Source organism: Mus caroli, unplaced genomic scaffold (genome assembly GCF_978045245.1).
Source record: "Mus caroli unplaced genomic scaffold, Mus_caroli_1 scaffold_1, whole genome shotgun sequence".
Classification (NCBI taxonomy): Eukaryota; Metazoa; Chordata; class Mammalia; order Rodentia; family Muridae; genus Mus; species Mus caroli.
The window spans coordinates 84,680,656-84,704,492 of record NW_028227256.1 but is presented as its reverse complement, the minus strand read 5'-3'; the positions used below and the strand labels follow the sequence as shown (position 1 = coordinate 84,704,492).

Sequence of the window (23,837 nt, the reverse complement as noted above, 5' to 3'; positions counted from 1 at the left end):
GCTCCTGAGCAGAATCAGGACACTCACCAATAGCAAAACCATGTCTGGATATGTGGGCAATCTGTTGAGTCCCACTCCAACACCTTAGAACTAGGCCCCTCACCTTAGCCTTAGTCCCAGAGTATGGCATGGTGACCACGTTAATATGCTAATTGAACTAAAGCCTCTCAGGAAAGAAAAGATACCTTTGGAAAGATGAGTTGGATAAATAAGAATTTGAAAGTAAAAAATAATTTCCCCGGAAAATCCTTGAGATAAAAGCAGAATACAGACCCGAGAGAGGGGCTTCTTGGTAACACAGTTTATGCCCCCAATGAAGACCATGTTAGGCATGATGGGCCTGGGGTAGTCGAATACAAAGTCCCCTCGGAACAGCCACACGGACGCATGGCTGAGAACCTCCACCAAGGACACTTCTCTCTGCAAAAGCTCAGAGGCCAGACTTTCATAGGGAGTGATTGATAAATGGCAAATGTACTTCAGGACCAGATAGTACAGCATGTTCTGGACCCTTTGCAGGAAGTCCATGTGGTCAGAAAGCTTTGTGAATCCGTTCGGAATATAAGAGGAAGGATTTGGACACTGTGTGGCCTCATATTCTATGCCACAGGAAATAGCACGCAGAAAAAACACAGCAGGAATCTGTAGGTACTTAGCCAGTACTGCTCCACAGGGGAAAAAGGGGTCTGTTAAGATCACATCAAAAAAACTGGAATTCAGTTGCTGGATCAGCATCTTATTGTGAAATAAAGCTGTACAAGAATTTGAGTAGAGGTCAAAAAATTTTCTTATAGATGCTGTAGTTTCAAAAAAGGCCTTCACAAAATGTTGTCTTTTAAAGGTCGTCTCAATGTCACTCAGTATTTCTTGCTGATATTCTTCCTTGGTATATGGAAAGGCAAAGGTTTTGAGGGTGAAGAAGTCTTCTCCTTTGATGTGCACAGTCACCTCTGGAGCCAGGACCACAGTCTGGTGACCTCGGGCATGGAGCTCCCGCACAACATCCCTCATGCTCAGCCACGAGCTGCCCTCCATGGGTAACACCAGCACTTTTGCACCTTCAGCCCAGGGCAGAGCACACAGCAGGAGCAGCAGCTCTGAGATTCCTCGAAGGAGCACACACAGTCCTGTGTCCATCTCCAAGTTCTGTTCTCCTGAATGCTGAGGGCTGCAGGATCCTACCCTTAGTTAAGGGACCTAGGTAAAAATTAATCTGGGTTTTCACTGCATTCTGAAGTTGTTGGTCAGGTCTCCTTCTACAATCCATGCCAGACAAGAATCCTGATAAAGTCAGAATTCTCCTATGTAGTAAGCATGGACTACATTTTTTTTGTTTGTTTTTTTGTTTTTTCCCTGAGGGCACTGGTCTGAAAGTCAAGAAAAGATGAATTTGAGGCCCAGGTCAGGGGCAGGACTCCAGTGTTAGGCACCATGTGCATGACCATGAATCTGGCCCTGCCTCAGAGAAATCCTCCCACATGTGATGAACAGTTGCTGCCACCTCCTACCTTCAGAAGCTCTGAGGCTTCACTCTCTCCTGGGCAAGTCCCTGGGGTGTCCTGCATTCTGTCTCTCCATATCAGTGTTATTCTGCTGTGCCAGCCAGGCTGAGGCTTTCCTCTGCAGAGAAGCCACGCTCTGAGGATCCAGACCAGGAACTGACTCAGGGTGAGCCCCTGCTGCCATGTACAATCTGCCTCTGCATTTCACCCTTTCATGAAGGGCAGGTGTTTAATAAAATGTTCTGCAGTTTCTCTTCCAAAGGCAATTTTTCAGCCTTTTTGTCCTGCACCTGCCTCTTTTCTGCATGTTTTATCTCAAGGCAAACCCTGTCATTTCCCTTCTGTGTCTGTCTATGCAGAATTACCCAAGTGTAGGTTTTAGCCTCTCCTGTCCATGCCATGCCTGTAAAAGGAAAAGAACAGAAGAAGCAGGTGGCTGAGAACACAGAACCTGAATCTGTGCTTGCTGCTTGTAGCCGCTGTTGTCAGCCTGAATGGGGACACTCCCAACACTACTGCTAGTAGAAGAGGCCCACTTCTTCCCAGACTCACTATGCAGCTCCACTGTACCTGTGCTGGTAAAAATTGAACTAAGGCAACATTGATTGTTCCCCTCCATGTAAGGGCCAGGCTTGCAGATCTAAAGCACATAAGAACCAGATACCAAGTCTGAGCAATATTTCTATGTATAAACTAGGTCAAAGAAATACTGTTAATTCTGCTGACCAAGTGCCAGAAATGTAGCATGTATGTAGCAGAATGAGAAGCATGAAGAGGCACGTGGCAAGACTGGCCCTCACAATATTCTTGTTTCCCGTTTTGTTTTAAACTGTCAATAGGTGCATGGTGCCTTGGGTATTTATTATAATTAATGCCTAGGCAAACAGTACTATTTCCTGGAACTAGGAAATGATGGTTAGTGCAGCACTGTGATCCCTGCATTTGCTCTGGCCTGGAAGCGTGCAGGGCCAGGTAACTAGCACTGGACACTTCACCCATCCTGGTGAAACACATGAGCACTTTTTTTCCCCAATTTTTTATTAGCGATTTTCTCCCTTTATATTTCAAATGCTATCCTGAAAGTTCCCTATACCCTCCCCCAACCCTGCTCCCCTACCCACTCACTCCCACTTCTTGGCCCTGGTGTTCCCCTGTACTGGGACATATAAAGTTTGCAAGACCAAGGGGCCTCTCTTCTCAATGATGGCCAACTAGGCCATCTTCTGCTACATACACAGCTAGAGATACGAGCTCTGGGGGGTACTGGTTAGTTCATATTGTTGATCCAACTATAGGGTTGCAGACCCCTTCAGCTCCTTGGGTACTTTCTCTAGCTCCTCCATTGGGGGCCCTGTGTTCCATCCACTAGATGACTGTGAGCATCCACTTCTCAGGCACAGGCATAGCCCGTCAAGAGACAGCTATTTCAGGGTCCTTTCAGCAAAATCTTGCTGGCATATGCAATAGTGTCTGTGTTTGGTGGCTGATTATGGGATGGATCCCCGGATAGGGCAGTCTCTGGATGGTCCATCCTTTCATCTCAGCTCCAAACTTTGTCTTTGTAACTCCTTCCATGGGTATTTTGTTCCCCATTCTAAGGAGGGATGAAGTATCCACATTTTGGTCTTCCTTCTTGAGTTTCATGTGTTTTGCAAATTGTATCTTGGGTATTCTAAGTTTCTGGGCTAATATCCACTTATCAGTGAGTGGATATCATGTGAATTCTTTTGTGATTGGGTTACCTCACTCAGGATGATACCCTCCAGATCCATCCATTTGCCTAAGAATTTCATAAATTCATTGTTTTTAATGCTGAGTAGTACTCCATTGTGTAAATGTACCACATTTTCTGTATCCATTCCTCAGTTGAGGGACATCTGGGTTCTTTCCAGCTTTTGGCTATTATAAATAAGGCTGCTATGAACATAGTGGAGCATGTGTTCTTATTACCAGTTGTAACATCTTCTGGATATATGCCCAGGAGAGGTATTGCAGGATCTTCCGGTAGTACTATGTACAATTTTCTGAGGACCTGCCAGACTGATTTCCAGAGTGGTTGTACAAGCTTGCAATCCCACCAACAATGGAGGAGTGTTCCTCTTTCTCCACATCCTCACCAGCATCATGCTGTCACCTGAATTTTTGATCTTAGCCATTCTGACTGGTGTGAGGTGGAATCTCAGGGTTGTTTTGATTTGCATTTCCCTGATGATTAAGGATGTTGAACATTTTTTCAGGTGCTTCTCTGCCATTCGGTATTCCTCAGGTGAGAATTCTTTGCTTAGCTCTGTGCCCCATTTTTTAATGGGGTTATTTGATTTTCTGGAGTCCAGCTTCTTGAGTTCTTTGTATATATTGGAAATTAGTCCCCTATCTGATTTAGGATAGGTAAAGATCCTTTCCCAATCTGTTGGTGGCCTTTTTGTCTTAATGACAGTGTCTTTTGCCTTACAGAAGCTTTGCAATTCTATGAGGTCCCATTTGTTTTCCCCGCATGAGCACTTTCATAACATGCTTAAGTAACTTTGAAATAATTTACTTGTACACAGATGCTGCCAATGTCTTAATAGTTAACCATCAATCTTGGCTAAAAATTAAATCTTGCCTTTTTTAAAAGTAAAATTCCTGACAAAATTGGAATCCTTAGTTTTTAATTACTCTCATATCAAGTCATAACATTCTAGATGACTTAAATTCACATTTAATCTCTGCATAGTTTGGAAGACACACAGCTATGTTACCAGGACCACACTTTCTCTGAAGGCCAAGAGCAAACTATTTAAGCACATATCCTAAGATTTGGGGGTTGCCGGGTGGAACGTCAGGAATGGCCTTGGTTGCACCTTGGTTCTATCTTATGGCAGATGTTGTTCATAGAACTGTTTCACTAAGCCTATGCAAACCTCTCCATTTCCACAAAGGGCACACTGATCAAAGCCTAACAAAAGGCAGCTTTAACCCTGAGCATTTTAAAATGAAATGGGAAACAAGAATATTGTGGGGATAGAAATGCTATAAATCTAAACAAGCCAATTACAACAGCACAGTCTATGTCTGATGTAAAGGGCTTCTGTGGCATGTGGCCTTGGGAGAGCCCAGCACCAAATACTGCTTCTCCATGGTTATTGGTATGGGCCGAGTAAGGTCTGAAAGAAACAGAACAAATGCGATAGATCAAAACACAAGTTCTTAAACCTTGGTAGAACATTCACAAACTGGGATATAAAAATGGCTTTGGATACTGGTCAGTGCGCTTAAAGTGTGAAATAAATGCAATAACACACACGCAGAGAGAGAGAGAGAGAGAGAGAGAGAGAGAGAGAGAGAGAGAGAGAGAGAGAGAGAGAGAGAGAGAGAGAGAGATTTCACCTTGTATGGAAAGTAGGAGTCCAGGTAAATGCTGTGCAATTTCTCCTCCAAAATCAGTTCCCTGTTTTCATTTCCTGCATCTGCTTCCTATACCCGCCACCCATCTGCATGTTTTACCTCATGTCAAACGCCACCATTTTCCTTCTAGGGCTATCTATGGAGAATTAACTGAGGCTGGGCAGTGGCCACTCCTGTCCATGCTGTGCCCATAAAAGAAAGGGAATAGAGGGAACAGGTCTGATGAGAGGTCAGACCCTGAAATCTGTGGTTGCTGCCTCGGCTCTTGCTCACAGCATTAGAAAGAACACTCCCCAAGCCATGTGGAGTGGAAGAGGAAGCCACTTCCTTGAGAAGGGACCCCAATCTCCTGGTCAGGCTCAGTATGCACCTCCTGGGTACATATGATTCTGTAGGAGGCCTATGGAAGAGAAGAGCACGGTAATGATGGCTCCCCTCACTGTGAGGGTCTGCCCTGTGCTCAGAGCCCCAGAGTACCTATGAGTCAGGTGCCAAGTCTTAAGAAACTGTATATATGCAAACTAGGTCTAGTGGGTACCATCAGCTCTGCTCACTCAGAGACATAAAAGCTAGACTCACGAAGAAGCATGCAGCAAAGATTGGACTTAGAAATATTCTTTAAAACTTTTGAAACATAGTCAGCTATTGGATGGATCACAGGGCCCCCAATGGAGGAGCTAGAGAATTTACCCAAGGAGCTAAAGGGAACTGCAACCCTATAGGTGGAACAACAATATGAACTAACCAGTACCTCGGAGCTCTTGTCTCTAGCTGCATATGTATCAAAAGATGGCCTAGTCGGCCATCACTGCAAAGAGAGGCCCATTGGACTTGCAAACTTTATATGCCCCAGTACAGGGGAACCCCAGGGCCAAAAAGGGGGAGTGGGTGGGTAGGGGATTGGGGGGGTGGGTAAGGGGGACTTTTGGGATAGCATTGAAAATGTAAATGAGGAAAATACCTAATTAAAAAATAAATTAAAAAAAAAACTTTTGAAACAGTGTCTCTACTTGCTGAGCCATCTCACCAGATGTGACACTAGCCTTGAGTCCACTGTTGCTTTACAGTGTTGACGATGTGTGTGCTACTTCACATCTATGAAAGCCACCAGCCACACACGCCCTACATGGGCATCCTGTGTTCTGGAGCTATCCTTCCAGAGGGCCATAGGAGTGCGCCTACCTTACCAGGCTCTGACTCCCACACTAGTTTAATGATCATCTTATCTCCACGCTCCCTAACATTCAACATGTTGTTGTGTGGCACAGTGCCCTCCTTTGGTTAAATCTTTACAGAATACGTTCAGGTTCAGTTCTTACTCTTCTGACTCTACACAACGAGAAACCACTCTTATGATCTCTGCTAGTAAAACCAGTGACCCGTGACTGTTCTCTAGCGGACATCAGAGTTCACCTCTCTTCTCCGATATCCAAAACGAGGTTCTGCACACTCAATTGATTTTGTCACACCTTCCTTTGTCAGCCATTTAAGCTCTGTGGGGTAGTTAGTATGAGAATGGCCCCCTTAGGCTCATATATTTGACTGTGTGATTCTTAGTTGGTGGAATTGTTTTGGGAGCGATTAGGAGGTGTGACCTTATTGGAGGATGTGTTACTGAAGTGGGATTTGAGGTTTCAAAAGCCCATGCCAAACCTAGTCAGTCAGTCAGTCTGTCTGTCTCTCTCTCCTCTCTCTCTCTCTCTCTCTCTCTCTCTCTCTCTCTCTCTCTCTCTCTCTCTCCTTCACCTTCTCTCTCTTCTCTCTGCCTCCAACTTTTGGATAAGACATATACTCTCAGCTACTGCCCCAGTGCCATGCCTGCCAGCCTTCCTGCCATGATCATATTCTCACACTCTGAACTGTTAATAATCCCCCCAATTAAGTGCTTTTTAAAATAAGTTGCCCTGGTCATGACGTCTCTTCACAACAATAGAAAAGTAACTAAAACAGTTGGTGCCTACTGTACCCTCTGCTAGACCTGATGTACTCAGAAACACATGCAGGGTTCTTCTCACTGCATGCTGCTTCAGTACATCAGAGAGCATTACTAAGTCAGCTTTGAGAAACAAAGAGGTTGCTGGATCTCCAGACGGGTGCATTTCCTGTGCTGTGACATAACTGTAGTAATCATGGACCACGTGTTGCATATGTCTGGCCAACACCAAATTTCTGCTCTCCTAGATGCTGAGGGCTGCATGCTTCTGCACTCCTTTAAAGCCTCTGGGCGTACACTAATCTGGGTCTTCATTGCCTCCTTCTCCTATGGATTCTGATCAGCCTCCATTTTACAGTTTTGACAGCTCAAGATTCTTACAAGATTGGATTCTCTGAAATATCATGGGCCATGATCTTGTGGGACACTGTGATCAAGTGTCAATTTGGCAAAGCAAATTTGAGATGCAGCTGAGGGCAGGACTGTAGCTGTGGGGACTTTGTACATGACCAGGAATCTGGCCCTGTCTCGAGGAATTGCTCTCATTGAGTGCTAAGCAGTTACTGCCACCCCTTCCTTTACATGCCCTAGGACTCCACTCTCCACCAGGTGAGCTCCGCTTGGGTACCCTGCATTCCACACACACGTGTCTGTCTGCCCATGGTTGGCTGTGGTCTCCCTTCCCCCATCTGCTTGAACCTGCTTGCTCAAGGGTGGAGCTTCCTGCTCATTCGTCCTGCCACGCCTACTGCTGAACCCTGCCTTTGTTGCTTGGAGGCACACATGTGTTCGTCCTGCTACTGGACCCCGAGATTGTTTGGTGGGAAATCGGGTTCCCTCCCCCTTCCTTTATAACTGAGTGTCTGGAAATAGTAAAATTGAGCTTTGATCAGAATCTTGTCTTAGCTTCATTCCCTTCTCTCGCCGCCTAGCCCCTCTTCTCTTCCAGGTTTCCAAAATGCCTTTCCAGGCTAGAACCCAGGCTGTGATCTGCTGGCCGGACACAACAGTTGGCCAAGTTGAAATTTCTCTCTGTAGCAAAGCCACATCCTTAGTATGTTACTGGCAGTAGACTCAGCAGCTGGGCAGATGTGTAAATGAAAATGGCTCCCCTGTGCTGCTACCACACTGTATAAGAAGCCTTTGCATATCACCTTTCATGGAAGGTAGGAGTCCAGATAATTCCTATGCAATTTCTCCTCCAAAATCAGTTCCCTGCTTTCTTATCCTGCATCTGTTTCCTACACCTGCCACCTCTCTGCATGTTTTACCTCATATCAAACTCCACCATTTCCCTTCTATAGATATCCATGTAGAATTGTCTGAGGCTGGGCAGTGGCTACTCCTGTCCATGCCGTGCCCATAAAAGGAAGAAAACGGAGGGAGTGGGTCTTAAACAAAATACAAGTAGCCTAATAGAATGGGTATAATTTGATCCCTAGCATTCCTCTAACAAGTCATTGAAAGAGAGCTGACTAGTGCTCCTGATGCCTTAGCAAAGAACATCTCCCAGCTTTGAATGAGATCCAGGGCTCATTCAGGTGGATTGACTGCTGAAGGCAAAGTAATGACACCAGAATGAAGCCCATATCCTAATTCTTAGAACCCGAGACAGTGTTACATCACATGGCAAAGAGATGATAGCTGTCCTTGAGGATCTTGAAGTAGAGGGGCTAGTTCATATGGCTGGTCTAATATCATCGCAAAAGATCTTGTTAGTAAACAAAGGAAACATGGGAGAGACACCATGGTCCACTGTCCCTCCATCAATAGACAGAGTGCTACCAAATTACAGATGTAAGGTCAAAGATGGAAATTTTAAATAATCATGTAAAAGGGACACGTTTATACTAAGTAGGAGAAGTTAAATCCAATCCAGCCTATCTGAATAAGCAGAATTCGTACACCAAGGGAAAGCAATAGGAGCTGAGTTTTAAAATACTGTTTAAACATTTTACCAAAATTCTTAAAATACTTAATTAGAAGTAAAGGTCAGAGTAATATGAAAATAGCGTAAACTTGTGAGATTGCAATCCGATAGGTGGGATATAAAACATGTCACTTAGTGTTAAGAGCCTCCACGTAGAAATCTAGCTTCCATATTTACAGGGTAACAACTATTTAAAAATGCTAATCAAACCTCTGCAAATATTGGTGACAAGATGACAGGAAATAGAGGGTAAAAGATACCTCCTTGGGAACTAAGGAATCTCAGGAATACATTACACGTGCAGAATGTAACAGTGTGACAGTTTGGATCATCCACAGGCCATTTAGAAACATTGATCACACAGCAATGCCATGAATCTGGAGCACTGTCATGACTAGTAGAGGTGAGATGTAAACAAAATTACATGCTAGACTACTTCAGCTTCTGTTCTCAGGCACCACTTAAGCACACATCCAGCCCTTCCCAGAGAGAATTGTTAAGAACTACTGGGTAAAAAGTTCCTTCATCTTGCTCACTGCCTGCTGTAGACTAAGGAATACCCAACACTGGAGCCAACATATGAGCCCCCGAACATCTGAGAGCCAGCCCGGCTTCTCTGGTCCTGCCCAGGTTCAGGAGATCTCATGTCTAGGAGATACTGTCTTTTTAGTGGACATACTCTACTGGGTACCGACACTGCTCAATTAGAGGCCCTAATTATTGCCTCTTGAGATTCTCACCAGACACAAAAATCCTGATATACCAACTGTGGGTGCCTTAAAGATTTGATACACCAAAGTTCCTGGGAAGATGAGCAGGTAAGTGAGCAACTCATAACGAGACATGGAAACCAATGCTGCTGGACCACTCTTTGCATGAAGGCCCAATACAGACCTGCTTCCTGCTGACAAGTTAATTCCCCTGATGAAGACCATATTGGGCATGATGGGCCTGGGGTAGTCAAACACAAAGTCAAACCTGAAGAGCCATATGGATGCATGGTGCAGGATCTCCAGGAAGGACACTTCTCTCTGGAAAAGCTCAGAGGCCAGGATCTCATAGGGAGTGAAAAAATGGGGGCAAAAGAGCTTAAATGACAGAGGTAGAGAATGTTCTTGACTCTTTCCAGGAAGCTCATGTGGTCTGAATTCCTTGTGAATAACCTTAGAACATAGGAGGAAGGGCTTGGACACGGAGCAGCTTCAAACTCAGCATTACAAGGCATGAAGCGCAGAAAAAAACACAGCAGGAACATGCAAATACTTGGCCAGCAGTGCCCTGCAGTTGTACGCAGGGTCTTTAACCACACATCAAAGGAACTGGCATTCAGACGCTGGATTAAACCCTTGCTGTGCAGGAGCTCTATACAAAATCTCAAGTAGAATGTTGACAGCATTTTTGCATTTTTTAAATCTCTTAAGGTCAAACCTGATTGATTATTTACTAAAAGAACTCTTGACAACTGCTGTTGCTCTCTGACGAACCTCACCGAGTCCCCTTTTCCTCAATCTGATTTTCACAAAAATGATCTGCACAATCCTGACATTTTTTTTCCTCTGTCCATCATACGTCAGCAGAGTGTAGAGTTGCAGAGTGTAGAAGTCCTCTTGGGGACTTGGGGATGGGATTCCACTGAATGGTCAACTGAGAATTCTCTCAGCTCCTCATAATAAATAAAGCAGATGCTGTGTGGATCACACTTGAGCAAGACCAGCCTCTACATGAATACAATGTATGGAGGTGGCGTCCTGCTACTGGGAAGTGACTGATGACTGAGCAGCTGCTGTAACCACCCCATTAAACATGACATACTCAGTAGTTCTTTGAGGTCTCTCTTAGTATTCTCAAGAAGCACTCGGTGAGGCAAGCTAAGATGTTGCTTGCTCTCTAGGTTGGTGCATCTCTGACAATGTAACTGCATGATCAGGGACACTGTATTTGAAGTGATAGGTGGCTGTCTAATAAGACAATCCTGGAAAGATCTTGAATTCATAACTTGGGGATGGGATTCCACTGAATGGTCAACTGAGAATTCTCTCAGCTCCTCATAATAAATAAAGCAGATGCTGTGTGGATCACACTTGAGCAAGACCAGCCTCTACATGAATACAATGTATGGAGGTGGCGTCCTGCTCCAGTGAGCTGCTCCCTTTGGGACTGGAAGCAGAAAGACAATGTTCTGGGGTCTGACTCAGTATGGCATTCAGTTCTGCTTAATGCGGAGGGCTGTACAAATCTGCCTACTCTTTAGGGATATGGGCAGAAGGCTTCTTTTAAGCCTTCAGCGGATCTTGAGACTTATAACTGCAGCTCTTTCACCATTCATTCTAGCTATGAGTTATGATATGGACACTATCTATCATATGAACATCATGGGGTACATTTTGGTGGGTCACAATGTTCAATTTTCCAAATGCAGAAAGCAAACTCAAGGACTAGGTGAGGCACTAGGTACATGCATTAGGCAGAATTTCTATTGCTGCAACAAAACACCATGACCAAAAAGCACATTGGGGATGAAAGGGTTTATCTGAATTCCACTTCTACATCATAGTCCATCACTGGAGGAAGTCAGTACAGGAACTCAGGCCCAGGATGGAACCTGAAGACAGGAATGCAGAAGCCATGGAGGGGTGCTGCTTACTGGCTTACTTCCTCTAGCTCACTCATCTTGCTTTGTTATATAACCTAAGGCTACCAGCCCATGGATATCCCACCCACCATGGGCTGGGCTCTCCTCAATGATTACTAAATAGAAAAATGCCTTACATCTGGATCTCATGGAGGCATTTTCTCAACCAGGGCTCCTTTCTCTGATGACTGCAGCTTGTGTCAAGATGACATATGGAACCAGCCAGTACAAGAACCTTGTACATGACAGGCAATCTGTTCTTGCCTCGGGAGATTTATCTCGGGTGTGCTAAGAAGTTTTTTTACAGTTTTCTAATTTACTTCATATTTATCTTTCTGTCCTGTGTGCTCAGAGAGGACCTAGATAGAGATCTTCATTCAGAAGAAATTAAACCATCAGGCATATGAGCCTATGCATGGCGTTTCCACTGTGCCACTGACGTCCAATGCTTAGGGTCTTATATATCCCTAGGATCAAGAAAACTCCAGGAAAAAAAATTCCATTCTGTCTTCACAAGCCATTGCTCTGGTCTTTTCTCTGGATTGTCTTTGTGTCTCTGGCATGTCTATATGGTTATGGGTCATCAGTCTCTGACATCTATATGCAGTGAAAATCTAGTATATCTCTTCTATGGGTACCCACAGAAAAACTCTGAAGTTCTAGCTTCCTTTCCTACATAATGGTCATAAAATAAGGACATGGATGAAGCAGTTGATAAACTCATATTTAGTATCTCATTGTGTTGGAGGATCAAAACGTGTCTCCGATGGCTGAAGGCTGCCACACCTACTCCAGTGAAGGCTGCATGACAATCCTAAAAGCCTGGAAGCAATCCCTAGGCAAAGAGTTTCACGGAAACTTAGCCTCCTGGAACCTTGGCATTCCCATAGCATGTATGCTCCGAAACTGTTCCCATGTTAGTCGGGTGTATGGATCTGTGTGCTTTCTTTCAGTATTGTTTTATTACAAGTGCCTTTGAGGATTGGTTTTGACATATAGCTAAGTTAGATTAGTCTCCACCAGTGTTCCAATGTCCTAGGCAGTCCTTGAGCTGACTCTGAGCTTGGAATTCAGTAAGAATGTTACCTACTCAGTAACATTCAAAATTACCTCTAGTAGAGACAGTGAAAGTAATCAGGCATTACAATTTACTTAAATAGAGATAGAAATCTCAGGGCTAGTCTACATAGTAAATACTTAAAACAATAGCCAAGTCACTCCCACACACAGGAATTTACACACAGGAATTTAGGAAATAGGTGGGTTGTGGTTTTAGGAGGAACTGAAGTATTATTCATGAAAGGGTGAGTAGAACAGAATTCCCCTGGTTCATGTTTTTCACTAGGCCCAGAGGAATAGCATAATCAGGTATTTACTAAGGGACCCTTGGTTGTGGGTTTAACAATAGACTAACATTGCATCAGACCATTCACCTGGCTCCTGTGTTTAGCTATCTTAGATAGGGCTGTTCCTATCTCAGTTGTAAACACTGCCTGGATCCTTGTAGATTTTTATGTATGCATTTTCTTTGTTTTGTGTTAAGAACCATTATACCTTGCTGAATGTATTCGCCCAGATTTCTTGTTTTTCTTCTGTATTATAAGTCTGGTGCTTGCTTTTGAGAAAATTACATTCAGGTACAATACTTCCTTGTGTCTGTGTCTGTTTGTCACACTTTTGCCAACTCCTGCCCACCTGTAACAGAACCCTGAGTTCTCCTGTGGAGGGGCCAACTAAGGTCAGTCCACAGCAGGAGGCCATAATTCTACATCAACCCCTTAAGGTTCCATGTTGGTCAGATACATACTAGGCTAGTATTTGGCCCTAACTAGATTCCAAAACTATGATAAATGTTGACAGTAGGAAGAAGCTTTTAAATAAGACCTCATAAACCTTCTGACTGTCATTAAGTCATAAATATAAGATCCTAAGGCCAAAGAGTACCAGTGAGTAACATGTAATATATAGAAAGAACAGGGACTGAGCTATGTGTTGAAGGAGCACACAGGATCTGTGGAATCCTCAGGCAGAGGCCAGTCAGGCCTTGCCAACCATGCTGTACATAAAAACCAGAATAAAACTTTGGGAATGTGTCTTCATTTATTCCCTGGACATGAACTCTCAGATTGAGGAAGTCAGTAATCTGAATACATGTCATTTAGTAATAAGATAAAAGCTATATCATCAAAATATTATTTACCTTGGTCCACCAATCTAACTGCCACATACATGTCCAGGGTAAAACCACTGAAATGCAAATGGAACTTAAGCAAATACCAGCACTAGACACTTACTTGGGAACTGGGCAGATTCAGACACAAGTTTTGATGCACAAAACATGAATGTGTGCCCCAAGACATTCACAAACAGTAACCATGCAACAATCACACGACTGTGGAGTCCTTAAAATGTGGCTTGCCTCAAGGTAGGCAGGCTATAAAAGAAAAATAACCATGAGATTGCTCCCACATTGACTGAGTGACCAGGTCTCTTGTGAGCACACAGCACCCCTACCCACCGTTGAAGACTATCATGTCAACAACTGCTACTTGCTAGATTCTCTGTCGGAGAAGAACACGCCTTGTGATGGATATCTCTGGTCCTCCTCTGATTCAGGAAATCTCATCTCCAGGAAGACACAGTCTGCTAGTGGGCAGACTCAGTGGAGTTCCACCATCCAACTCTCCTCAGTCTTATTAGAGACCTTGAGTACTGCCTCCCAGCCCTCAGTGATCACTAACAACCTGAACTAGCAACTCTAAATGCCTTAAGAATTTAACTCACCTCAGACAATGAGAAGAATTTTAAAAAAGAAAGAAAGGAAGGAAGGAAGGAAGGAAGGAAGGGAGGGAGGGAGGGAGGGAGGGAGGGAGGGAGGGAGAGAGAGAGAGAGAGAGAGAGAGAGAGAGAGAGAGAGAGAGAGAGAGAGAGAGAGAGAGAGAGAGAGAGAGAGAGAGAGGAAAAGAAAAGAAAAAGAAAAAGAAAAAGAAAAAGAAAAAGAAAAAGAAAAAGAAAAAGAAAAAAAAGAAATCCCCAGAAAGTGAATGGGTAACTGAGCAATTCAGAGTACTTCTACTTTTGTTTGTTTATTCTTTTTAACACAGACTTGCTGCAAATTCATTTCAATAAAGACTGAATACAGACCTGAGTGAGTGGCTTCCTGTTGGCACAGTTTATGCCCCCAATGAAGACCATGTTGGGCATGAAAGGCCTGGGGTAGTGGAACACAAAGTCCTTTCTCAATAGCCACATGGATGCATGTCTGAGAACCTCCACCAAGGACACCTCCCTCTGCAAAAACTCAGAGGCCAGTCTCTCCAAAGGACCATAATTAACATGGCAAAAATACATCCACGGTAAAGGGTAAACCATGTTCTTCACTCTTTCTAAAAAGCTCATGTGGTCAGAATTCCTGGTTAGTAACTTGGGAACATAAGAAGAGGGGTTTGGACTGCTTGTTGCCTCAAATTCTAGTTCGCAGAGCATGGATTGCAGGAAAAAAACAGCAGGAACGTGCAGGTACATGGCCAGTACTGCCCCACAGGGAAAAAAGGGATCTGTTAACACCACATCGAAGGAACTGGAGTTCAGATGCTGGATCAGAGCTGTGTTGTGCAGCAGACCCATGCAAGATCTAGTATAGAATGTTGATATATTATTTACAGCTGCCATATTCTGTAAAACAAACTTCAGAGAAAATTCAGTTTCAAAAACTTTTTGAAGGTGGCCCAGCAATTGGTGCCTGTACTCTTCCTTGGTGTAAGGAACCGTGTAGGTTTTGAGGGTGAAGAAGTCCTCTCCTTTGATGTGCACAGTCACCTCTGGAGCCAGGACCACAGTCTGGTGACCTCGGGCATGGAGCTCCCTTACAACACCCCTCATGCTCAGCCAGTGGCTGCCCTCTATGGGGAACACCAGCACTTTCTCACCTTCAGCCCAGGGCAGGGCACACAGCAGGAGCAGCAGTCCTGAGAGTTTTTGCAGGAATACTTGAATTCCCATGGCTAATGCCGGAGAATTCCACAGCAGTCTACCCTGCTTACATGTCTATGGCACTTAAGTTATTTCCTATCTTCTTATTCCCAAGTCCATACGTTAAGTCATTGGGTGGCACAGTACCTTCCTTAAGTTAATCATTGCTGAATAAACCCATGCCTGTCTTTTATTATGGCCCTAACTTTTTGCCTTGATACCAAGGAACAATTTTTTTTTATCACCTCTCTACTAACAAAACCTGTGATGTGCAACTGCTCCCTAGGACCATCAGAGTTTATTTCATAAAACGAACAATGTAAGATGTAAAGATAGCGATTAATCCCAAGACAAAAATGGGTGACTTCAGTAGCCCACACTCACCAATATACAGGTCGTTCTAGCTAGAAAAAAAAAAAATACACAAAGATATCACCTAAATGGCATCATAGGTCAAATGGATGAGAGATTTGCAGAACATTGCATCCAAACACTGCAGGATACACAATGTTCTCAGCTGTCCCTGAAACTTTCTCTAAATTAAATTATGTAATAAGACACCAAGAAAGTCCTAATTCATGTAGGGCAACCCGAAGCAATTTTTGGTATTCTACCTAACCACAATGGATAAAACTAGCAATCAACAGCAAGAGAAACAGAGAACACCCACAGAATCATTGAGACCGAACAACACAAGACTGAATGATGACTAAGTCACTGGGAAAACCAATAAAGAAAATTAAAAATTCCTAGAATGTAATGGAAAAGGAGACACACTTTGCCAAAACCCATGGGACACACAGAAAGCAGTCCTAAAAGGGATGTTTATACCTACAAGTTTATAGCTACCTTAAAAAAAATTAAAGAGCTCCCAATTACATAATGGGTATACTTTGTGTCCTTGAAAATGGAAATAAGCTAAATCTCAAATTAGTACAAGGTAAGAAAGAAATAAGTTCAGAGCAGAAAGAAATGAAATATAATTTTTAAAATATTACAATCAACAAAACAAAAACTTTGTTCTTTGAAAAAATAAATATAATAAGCAAATCCTGAGTCAAACTAACCAAAGAAAAAGAAGACCTAAATTAATAAAATTAGAGAGAAAAGGAAAGCCATGATCACTAGTAACAAATTCAGAAAAGTATCAAGTGTAACTCAGAAGCTTATACTCCAGTAGGTTAGGAAATCTAAAAGAAGTAGAAGAATCTCTACAGGGAGTCAACCCATCAAGAGTAAACCAAAATGTCAGAAACAACTTGAACAGATCTACAATTAGCAACAAGATTGAAGCAGGGGTAAAATCCCTCCCAACAAAAAGTAAACCAGGACTCAGCTGAATTCTACCTGCCTTTCAAAGAGAAGGGAACACCATGCTCTTCAAACTATTCGCTAAAACAGAAAGGGAAGGGGCATTATCAAAGTCTTTTCAGAAAATCAGCATTACTCTATACTAATATACAAAACCAGAAAAAGATATAACAACAGCAGCAACAACAAAAAATTTAAAAGCCAGGCTCCCCAATCAACATAGATGTAAATTTTATCTATAAAATACTTGCAAGTGAGGTCAAGAATATATCAAAAGGGTCATCTACTATCATCAAGCCAACTTCAGTCCAGTGTGCAAATTTGGTTTGACCTAGGGCAATCAATAAAATAAATACAGTACATCACAAAAGTTGATTCAAGGACAAAAAATAAATAAATCACATGAACACCTCAACAGGTGCTGGAAAATTTTGGGGGAACTGTAGCATCCTCTCACAACAAAGGCCCCAAAGAAACTTGGGACAAAAGCAACTCATATCAACACAATAAAGGCTGTGTGTCACAAAACTGTAGCTCACATTATACCAAAATCTGGAACAAACAACGGTGCCTTCTTTTCCCATTCCTATTCAATATAGTATTTGAAGTCTGGTTAGAGCATCAAGACAAGAGAAAGAAATAAAGTAGGTGCAATAGGAAAGGAAGAAGTCAAAGTGCTGTTATTTGCAGATGACATTGTTCTGTATATGAGAGATGACAAAGACTCCCCCAGAAAACTGTTAAATATAATAAACACTTTCATCACCGGGTGATGGTGGCACACACCTTTAATCCCAGCATTCGGGAGGCAGAGGCAGGCGGATTTCTGAGTTCGAGGCCAGTCTGGTCTACAAAGTGAGTTCCAGGACAGCCAGGGCTATGCAGAGAAACCCTGTCTCAAAAAACCAGAACAACAACAACAATAATAATAATAATAATAATAATAATAATAATAATAAATAAAATAAACACTTTCATCAAAAAAGTAGGATGCAAACTAACATATGAAATTAGTTTCCTTTGTATATATCAGTAGCAAATATTCTGAGAAAGAAATCAAGGAGACAATTCCATTAACAACTACCTCAAAAAGTATCTCGGTAAAGTTAATGCAGGTGAAGGAACCCTACAGAGAGCATCCTGGGGGAGAAACTGAAGAAGACACTAGAAAATGGGAAGATTTCTCATGCTCATAAATTAAAGGAGTTAGTATTGTTAAATTGGCTTTTTCAGCAAAAGCCAAATTCAATACAACTCCCATAAATTTATAGTGCCTTTTTTCTTTTACAATAGAAAAAAAAAAACCTCAAAACTTTTATGGAAGCACTGGGAGTAATCTTTCGCACACTGTGTGAAGGCTGTCTCTGTATATTCAATTGTTGATTGCTGGACCAGCAGAGAGCTGAGTACTGGCCAATCTTGGTATTCTTATTTCTATGGCCCATCACTGGTCTCATATTTTGTAAACTTTCCTCCTTCACCACTCACCTATTGGATGTAATAAAGAACTGACAGATAACAGCTGAACAGGAAGTGGAAGAACGTTCAGGAAGAGACAGGGGCTCTGGAAGAAGAGATGGGACATGGGGATTCACCAGCAGACATGGAGAGGAGCAGATACAGTGGAGATGCAGAGAGGTACAGAGCTTGCCACATGATGGGCCATAGGCTAATCAGTCACGTTAAGGTTAGATAGCTGGCTAGGAGACTGCCCTAGCTAAAAGACCTAAGCATTCAAATATTAAAAGACTCCATGTCATTATGTGTATAACTGGTGGGTCTGAGAATGTCCCTCTAGAGACCCTGAAGAGCCAACGCCATCCTGAGCAGAAGGAATAATGCTAGAGGTATCACCACACCTGGTTTTGAATACTAAAGGACCACGGCAATAAGAACAGCATGGCACCAGCACAAAACCAGATAGGCGGATTAATGTAACAGATCAGAGGACCCAGACATGAACACACATCTACAGATACCTACAGCTTAACAAAGTTGTCTCCAATGGACATTGGAGAAAGTGGGGCTTTTTAAAAAACTAATAAGTCTGGGAAAATTGGAATTACACATAGAAAAATGAAGCTGGATCCCTATCTCTCACCCTGCACAAAAAAATAAATTGAAATGGATCAAACATCTTAATGTTACACCAGGAACTTAGGATTACTATAGGGCAAGATGGCAAGAAAAAAAATCCCAAGAATTGACAAATGGGATCTTATAAAACTGGAGCTCTGAACAGAAACAGAAATAACCACCAGAAAAGAGACAGCCAACACAATGGAAAATAGTCCTTGTCAACGACACATTGACACATTGGTCAGGAGAATAGAAGGGACTATACAACATAAACACCAGAAAAATCTAAATCATCTGATGAATCAAAAGGCTGATGAAGTGCATAAAACCTTCCTCACAGCATCTCAGCCAGAATGGCCATCAAGCAAACAAAAGACAAAAACATGCTGGAGAGGATTCAGGGACAGAGGAAGTCTCTTCAGTGCTGATGGGATATAAGCATGTGTGGTCATATTTACAGAAATCAGCATGAAGGTTCCTCAAAAGTCTAAAAATTGGCCAACTATATGCCCGAAGCAGGAGCACTCAGGATGCCAAGGCAAGAGCTTCCTCTGAGTTCAAAGTCAACAGGTCTACATATTGAAATGATGTCTAAAAACAAAACAAGACAAAACCATGAAGTAGAATTATCATAGGACTCACCTATACTGCTCTGAGTATGCATCCAAAGAGCTCTCAGGCAACTTATCACAGGAACGCTTGCAGGCACACACCTATTGCTGTAGCAGCTACTACAGAAAGGAATCAGACAGACAGCATGCCCAGAACAGATAAAGAGCTAAGCAGATAAAGAAATGTGGTACATATACACAAAGGGCTTTTATTCACACATAAAGAAAGATAAATTATGACATTTGTAGGAAATTGATGAAATCATAAATCATTATGCTGAGGAAAATAAGCCAAATTCAGAATATAAATCTTTTTTTTTCTGATATGTAAAAACTTGATTTTGACTTTCTCTCTCTCTCAGTGTGTGTATGTGTGTACATATGTATGTATTCATGGATATATATATATATATATATATATATATATATATGTATATGTATATATAAGAATGGATGAGTATATGTATGTATGTGCGTGTGTATGTATGTATATATGCTATGTAAGACACAAAACCAAAATGAGGATTATGAACAGGAGAAAAGTCCTAAAGGAGGCAGGAGATGGAGTAGATAATCAGATGTATGCACTACAACAGCAGAAGTAACTTGGGGAAGAAAGAAGACCAGTTGGAGCAGGAAGGCAGCTTGTAGGAGGGCTTTTGGGAAGAGAAACAAGAAAGAACAAGACGTAACAGATATACTGGAAGATGGAAGCAAGTAATGGTTTGAAAGAGAATAATTCCATAGGCGCATAGATTTAAATACTTGATCCCTAGTTGGCGGAACTGTTTGAAAAGGATAAGAAGGTGTGGCCTTATTTGAGCAGGTGTGTCACTAGGGGCAGGCTGTCTTTCTGCTTCATAGTTATCTCAATGTAAGCTCTCAGCTACTGTTTCAGCACCATGTCTGTCTGACTGCTGGCATGCTCCCCACTGTTATGGTTCTGACTCTAATCCTGTGGACTCTCACCCAATTAAATGCTTTCTCTCCTTAAGTTTTCTTGGGCATGGCATTTTGTTACAGCAATAAAAAGGTAGCTAAGACACAGAGTGAAAGAAATTTCTTTGTGTGTTAACCTAAAAATTAATTTCAAGAAAAATAAACAGAAATAAAAAGAAAATTTCTTAAGAATCATGCAGATTTATAATTGGTTTTAATTTATAAAGATAAAAAAGAAATATGAACTGTATGGTTGTGTCCATGAACATTTACAAACATGAACCATGAAGTGACCACATGACTACAAGGCAAGCAAAATGTAGCTAATGTGACATGAGACACGCTGGAAAATGGAAGAGCTCTTCTTGTATTTCCTTAATTTCCCTTGAGAACCCATAACACCTTCCCAGAGAGTACCTTATGCACACACACCAACAACACCAATTGACTAGATACTTCATCTTCCTTCTGTGATCAGTCAGCTCCCAGTCTAGAATTCCACTTTCTTCCCAAAAGCAACTTCTCTGTTGGTTTTTTTCCTGGCTCTTTCTCCTGTCCTTGCCACTTCTCTGTAAGTTTTACCCTATCCTCAGTGTCTGGCCTTTAACATACAGCAAATCCTATTATTTTTCTTCTCCCACAACCACGCAAAATGCCCTGTTTGTAGGCTGAGGCCTCTCCTGTATGTTGCAGTGGTCAAAGAACATCTAAAGATGATGAAGATAGCCTTTTGGTCCCTGCTTCAGCTGTTCCTACTGTTTGCATGAAAGCCACCTGTTCCACATCCAGTGAGAGAGGCAGCCACTTCTTGGTGGTAGGACCCTAAAAAGGCAACTGAATAAACCAAGGAGAATTGGGAAAGAGCTCTCAGAGGCAATTGGTGACATTCCTTCCTCTATGGCAGAAATGCTGGGAGCAATGGCTTAAGGTAAAGTGACTCAGAAAGCCTGTATTGAGCTTCCAGGGACAGGCATTGGAAAAGCAGAAAAAGAGAGAGAAGGAAGACACATAGAAAGAAGGAAGCCTTATGGAAATCCTCTCTAGATGGACTAGAGAAGTTTGGAGTAAAGATTTTTAGGGTGGGGGGTGGAGCTGTGTCTGCAAAGGCTGACTGATGGGGTAGAACTTGAATGTGGAGAGAGGAGAATTTTCTAGGCCCAAAGCCTACTTACAATTTATCTTGGACCATCTTTATCCTATTAGACAGCCATCCTTTGCCCCACCCTGTCAGACTATAACACAGAATCTATTGGACCTTAGATCCTAACAAACACATAAAAAAATCTTTTGGAATATTTTAATAAAAAACCTTAGTCTCAATCAAAAGGCTTAGAGTGTTGTCTGATAGTATCTAAGACCTGTAATAGAGTTCTCCCAATCTGGCTATAACCTGCCTGCCTGTTATGTACCCACCAATATGTTTGAAAAGTACTTGACTTGTGGATTTTTTGTTATGCTTTGTTTCTATTAAAAATTCATGAAACTGCTACCTCATTGGAACATAGTATTTGAGGAGACCTCAATCATGAATTCTCAGGCTGTGGCCACTCATACTTGACTCCAGAATAAGCCATATCCTTTATTCCATGGAGCTGAGAACTGTTTCTTTCACCAACAGTCTCATAGAACTATACACTGAAACTTAGCCCACAGAATACCTCTAGATATCAGGCAGTAAACTTTGAATCATGACCATGCAGTCTTCAGCAAGGTTGAAAACTGATCAGAGCCAGAATCTGCAGTGGACCTTGGACACAAATTCCAAATGAACACTGGGTACCAGGTCTAGAAACATGATTAGCATTTCCAATCAGACCCTTGAGTGACCTCTCATGAATAGGTTCAGCCTCTGTGATCCAACATTACAAAGGTCTGCCTAGAGGTGTGACCAAGATCCTTAAATGAACCAGTGAAAGATCACCTACGAACACCAACTGCATCTGCCACCTGACCTGTGAAAGCCTGCCCTGGGGCACGACCTCAATCTGTGAGCCTAGAAAGGGATGTCCAGTGCCAACCAGAATCAGTAGAACCTAGGGGAGAGACCAAATACAGGTGCTATAACCTCTCCCTCCTTTCCTGAATGTTCATTCCCCCCTTCCTTGGTACACAATGGTGTCTTAGCCATCCTATTATCCAATTCTGTTTGTCTTCTTCCTTTCTCATTCCCTTCTTCTTTTCTCCTGTTCTAGTCTTTCTAAATTCCCTTTTGAAAGGTTCTCCAAAGAACAAAGGCTGCCTTGGTTTTCAGGTCTCTATCTCAGTCTCTCCTGAGCTGGCAATGTTAGGGTGTTGGGTTGTATTTCTTTTTCTCTTTCTCTTCTCAGTCTACATTTAGTTGGAACTGCTTCCCTCTCATATCCATCCCCATTGCTCACTCCTTCTATTTAGTTTCCCTGTGTTTCTCTACCGTCCCAATACCAATCACTAGTCTTATTGGACTTTTAAATTTTCCATTTATACTTTAAGTGTCTAATATTATAGGGTATATAGTACCATTATTGCTATTTGGATACTTCAATTATTGGAGTTGAAGGATTGATTGGTTTTTTTTTTTAATTAACTGCTACTGTATTTTTGTAGTAGGCCTACCCTTTAGATATAGGTGTAAGAATGTAATATTAGAATCCACCCTCTGGTCAGGCGTCCTCTCACAGATACTGACAAGTGTCCCCTGGGACTCTGTCTCTGGACTCTGAGCTGGCACACTTGATAGACCCACAGTGGCTAGCCCTGGAAGTTAGTTTATACCAAGAGAACCAACCTCTCCATCCTCAAGAAGGTATATAAAAAACATACTCCTCACCGCTTCCCCTGCTATTTGCTCTTCTGATTCTCTTCAGAGTTCCTGCCATGGGTCTCTCTACCCATGTCATTGGTACTAGGGCCTGAACTTTCTTTCAAGGCCCTGACAAGCTGATGTCCCTTTGTCTGACTGTATGGTGCTGATAACTCTTCAAATAAATTCCTTAATTCACAGTGGTTAAGCTCAGCATCCTCTTGAACCACCTGCCCCCACCTAAGACCTAACACAGGGTCTAGGTGATGGTTTTCAGAACTACATCCCAAGGCTCCAGGAGATAATCCCAAGAGCTGGCAAGTGGGAGGATATAAAACTGAAGCTTCTGCACAGCAACAGAAACAATCGCCTGAGTAGGAGACAGCCAACCAACAGAGAGCAAGAGTCCATGCCAACAACACAAAAGACTGGAGATGGATAGCCAGGAGGCATAAAGGAGTGTAGAGAATAAACAACTGAATCCAGGACCACAGTCTCCTGGCCTCTGGGATGGAACTGCCTCACAAGTGTCTTTATGCTCATCCAGTGGCTGCTTTCCATGGGAAACTGCCAATACAACCCTCACCCCAGGCTATAAAACCAAGAGAATTGGGGTGAGCAGGTGGGAGCCAAGTGGGAGTTTGAAGTTTGTAGTCGTTCCTGCCAGTTCTGCTCTCAGTATAGAAAAGACACTGCCCATAACCTGTCTGATGAAAGAGTCTGTCAGGACCTGGAGGTGAAAACCCACTCCTTTTGCCCAGG

General features: G+C 42.6%; 2 protein-coding genes and 1 pseudogene across 4 annotated transcripts in view; all 3 read right to left on the bottom strand.

The window, feature by feature from the left end:
* LOC110283898 (UDP-glucuronosyltransferase 1A6) overlaps window positions 1-23,837 on the bottom strand; it is an 83,469-nt gene that overhangs the window by 16,327 nt on the left and 43,305 nt on the right. Inside the window, exon 1 of one of the 3 annotated variants that reach the window (XM_021149532.3) lies at window positions 274-1,152. The exons of the other annotated variants lie outside the window; for them this stretch is intronic. Within the exon in view, the coding sequence (XP_021005191.1) occupies window positions 274-1,137 (864 nt within the window). The 5' untranslated portion in view covers window positions 1,138-1,152. Of the gene's footprint in view, window positions 1-273; window positions 1,153-23,837 lie in introns of those variants that run through there. 3 annotated transcript variants of the gene reach the window in all.
* LOC147006084 (UDP-glucuronosyltransferase 1A3 pseudogene) lies at window positions 5,934-14,191 on the bottom strand (annotated as a pseudogene).
* On the bottom strand, window positions 14,409-17,583 carry LOC110308636 (UDP-glucuronosyltransferase 1A3-like). Its single transcript, XM_021181086.3, has one exon. It carries the CDS (start codon window positions 15,384-15,386, stop codon window positions 14,502-14,504), a length of 885 nt encoding a protein of 294 aa, XP_021036745.1. The 5' UTR covers window positions 15,387-17,583; the 3' UTR covers window positions 14,409-14,501.

Excerpts from the sequence above, each read along its gene's own strand:
- LOC110308636 (XM_021181086.3), bottom strand. The coding sequence starts at position 15,386 with ATGGGAATTCAAGTATTCCTGCAAAAACTCTCAGGACTGCTGCTCCTG.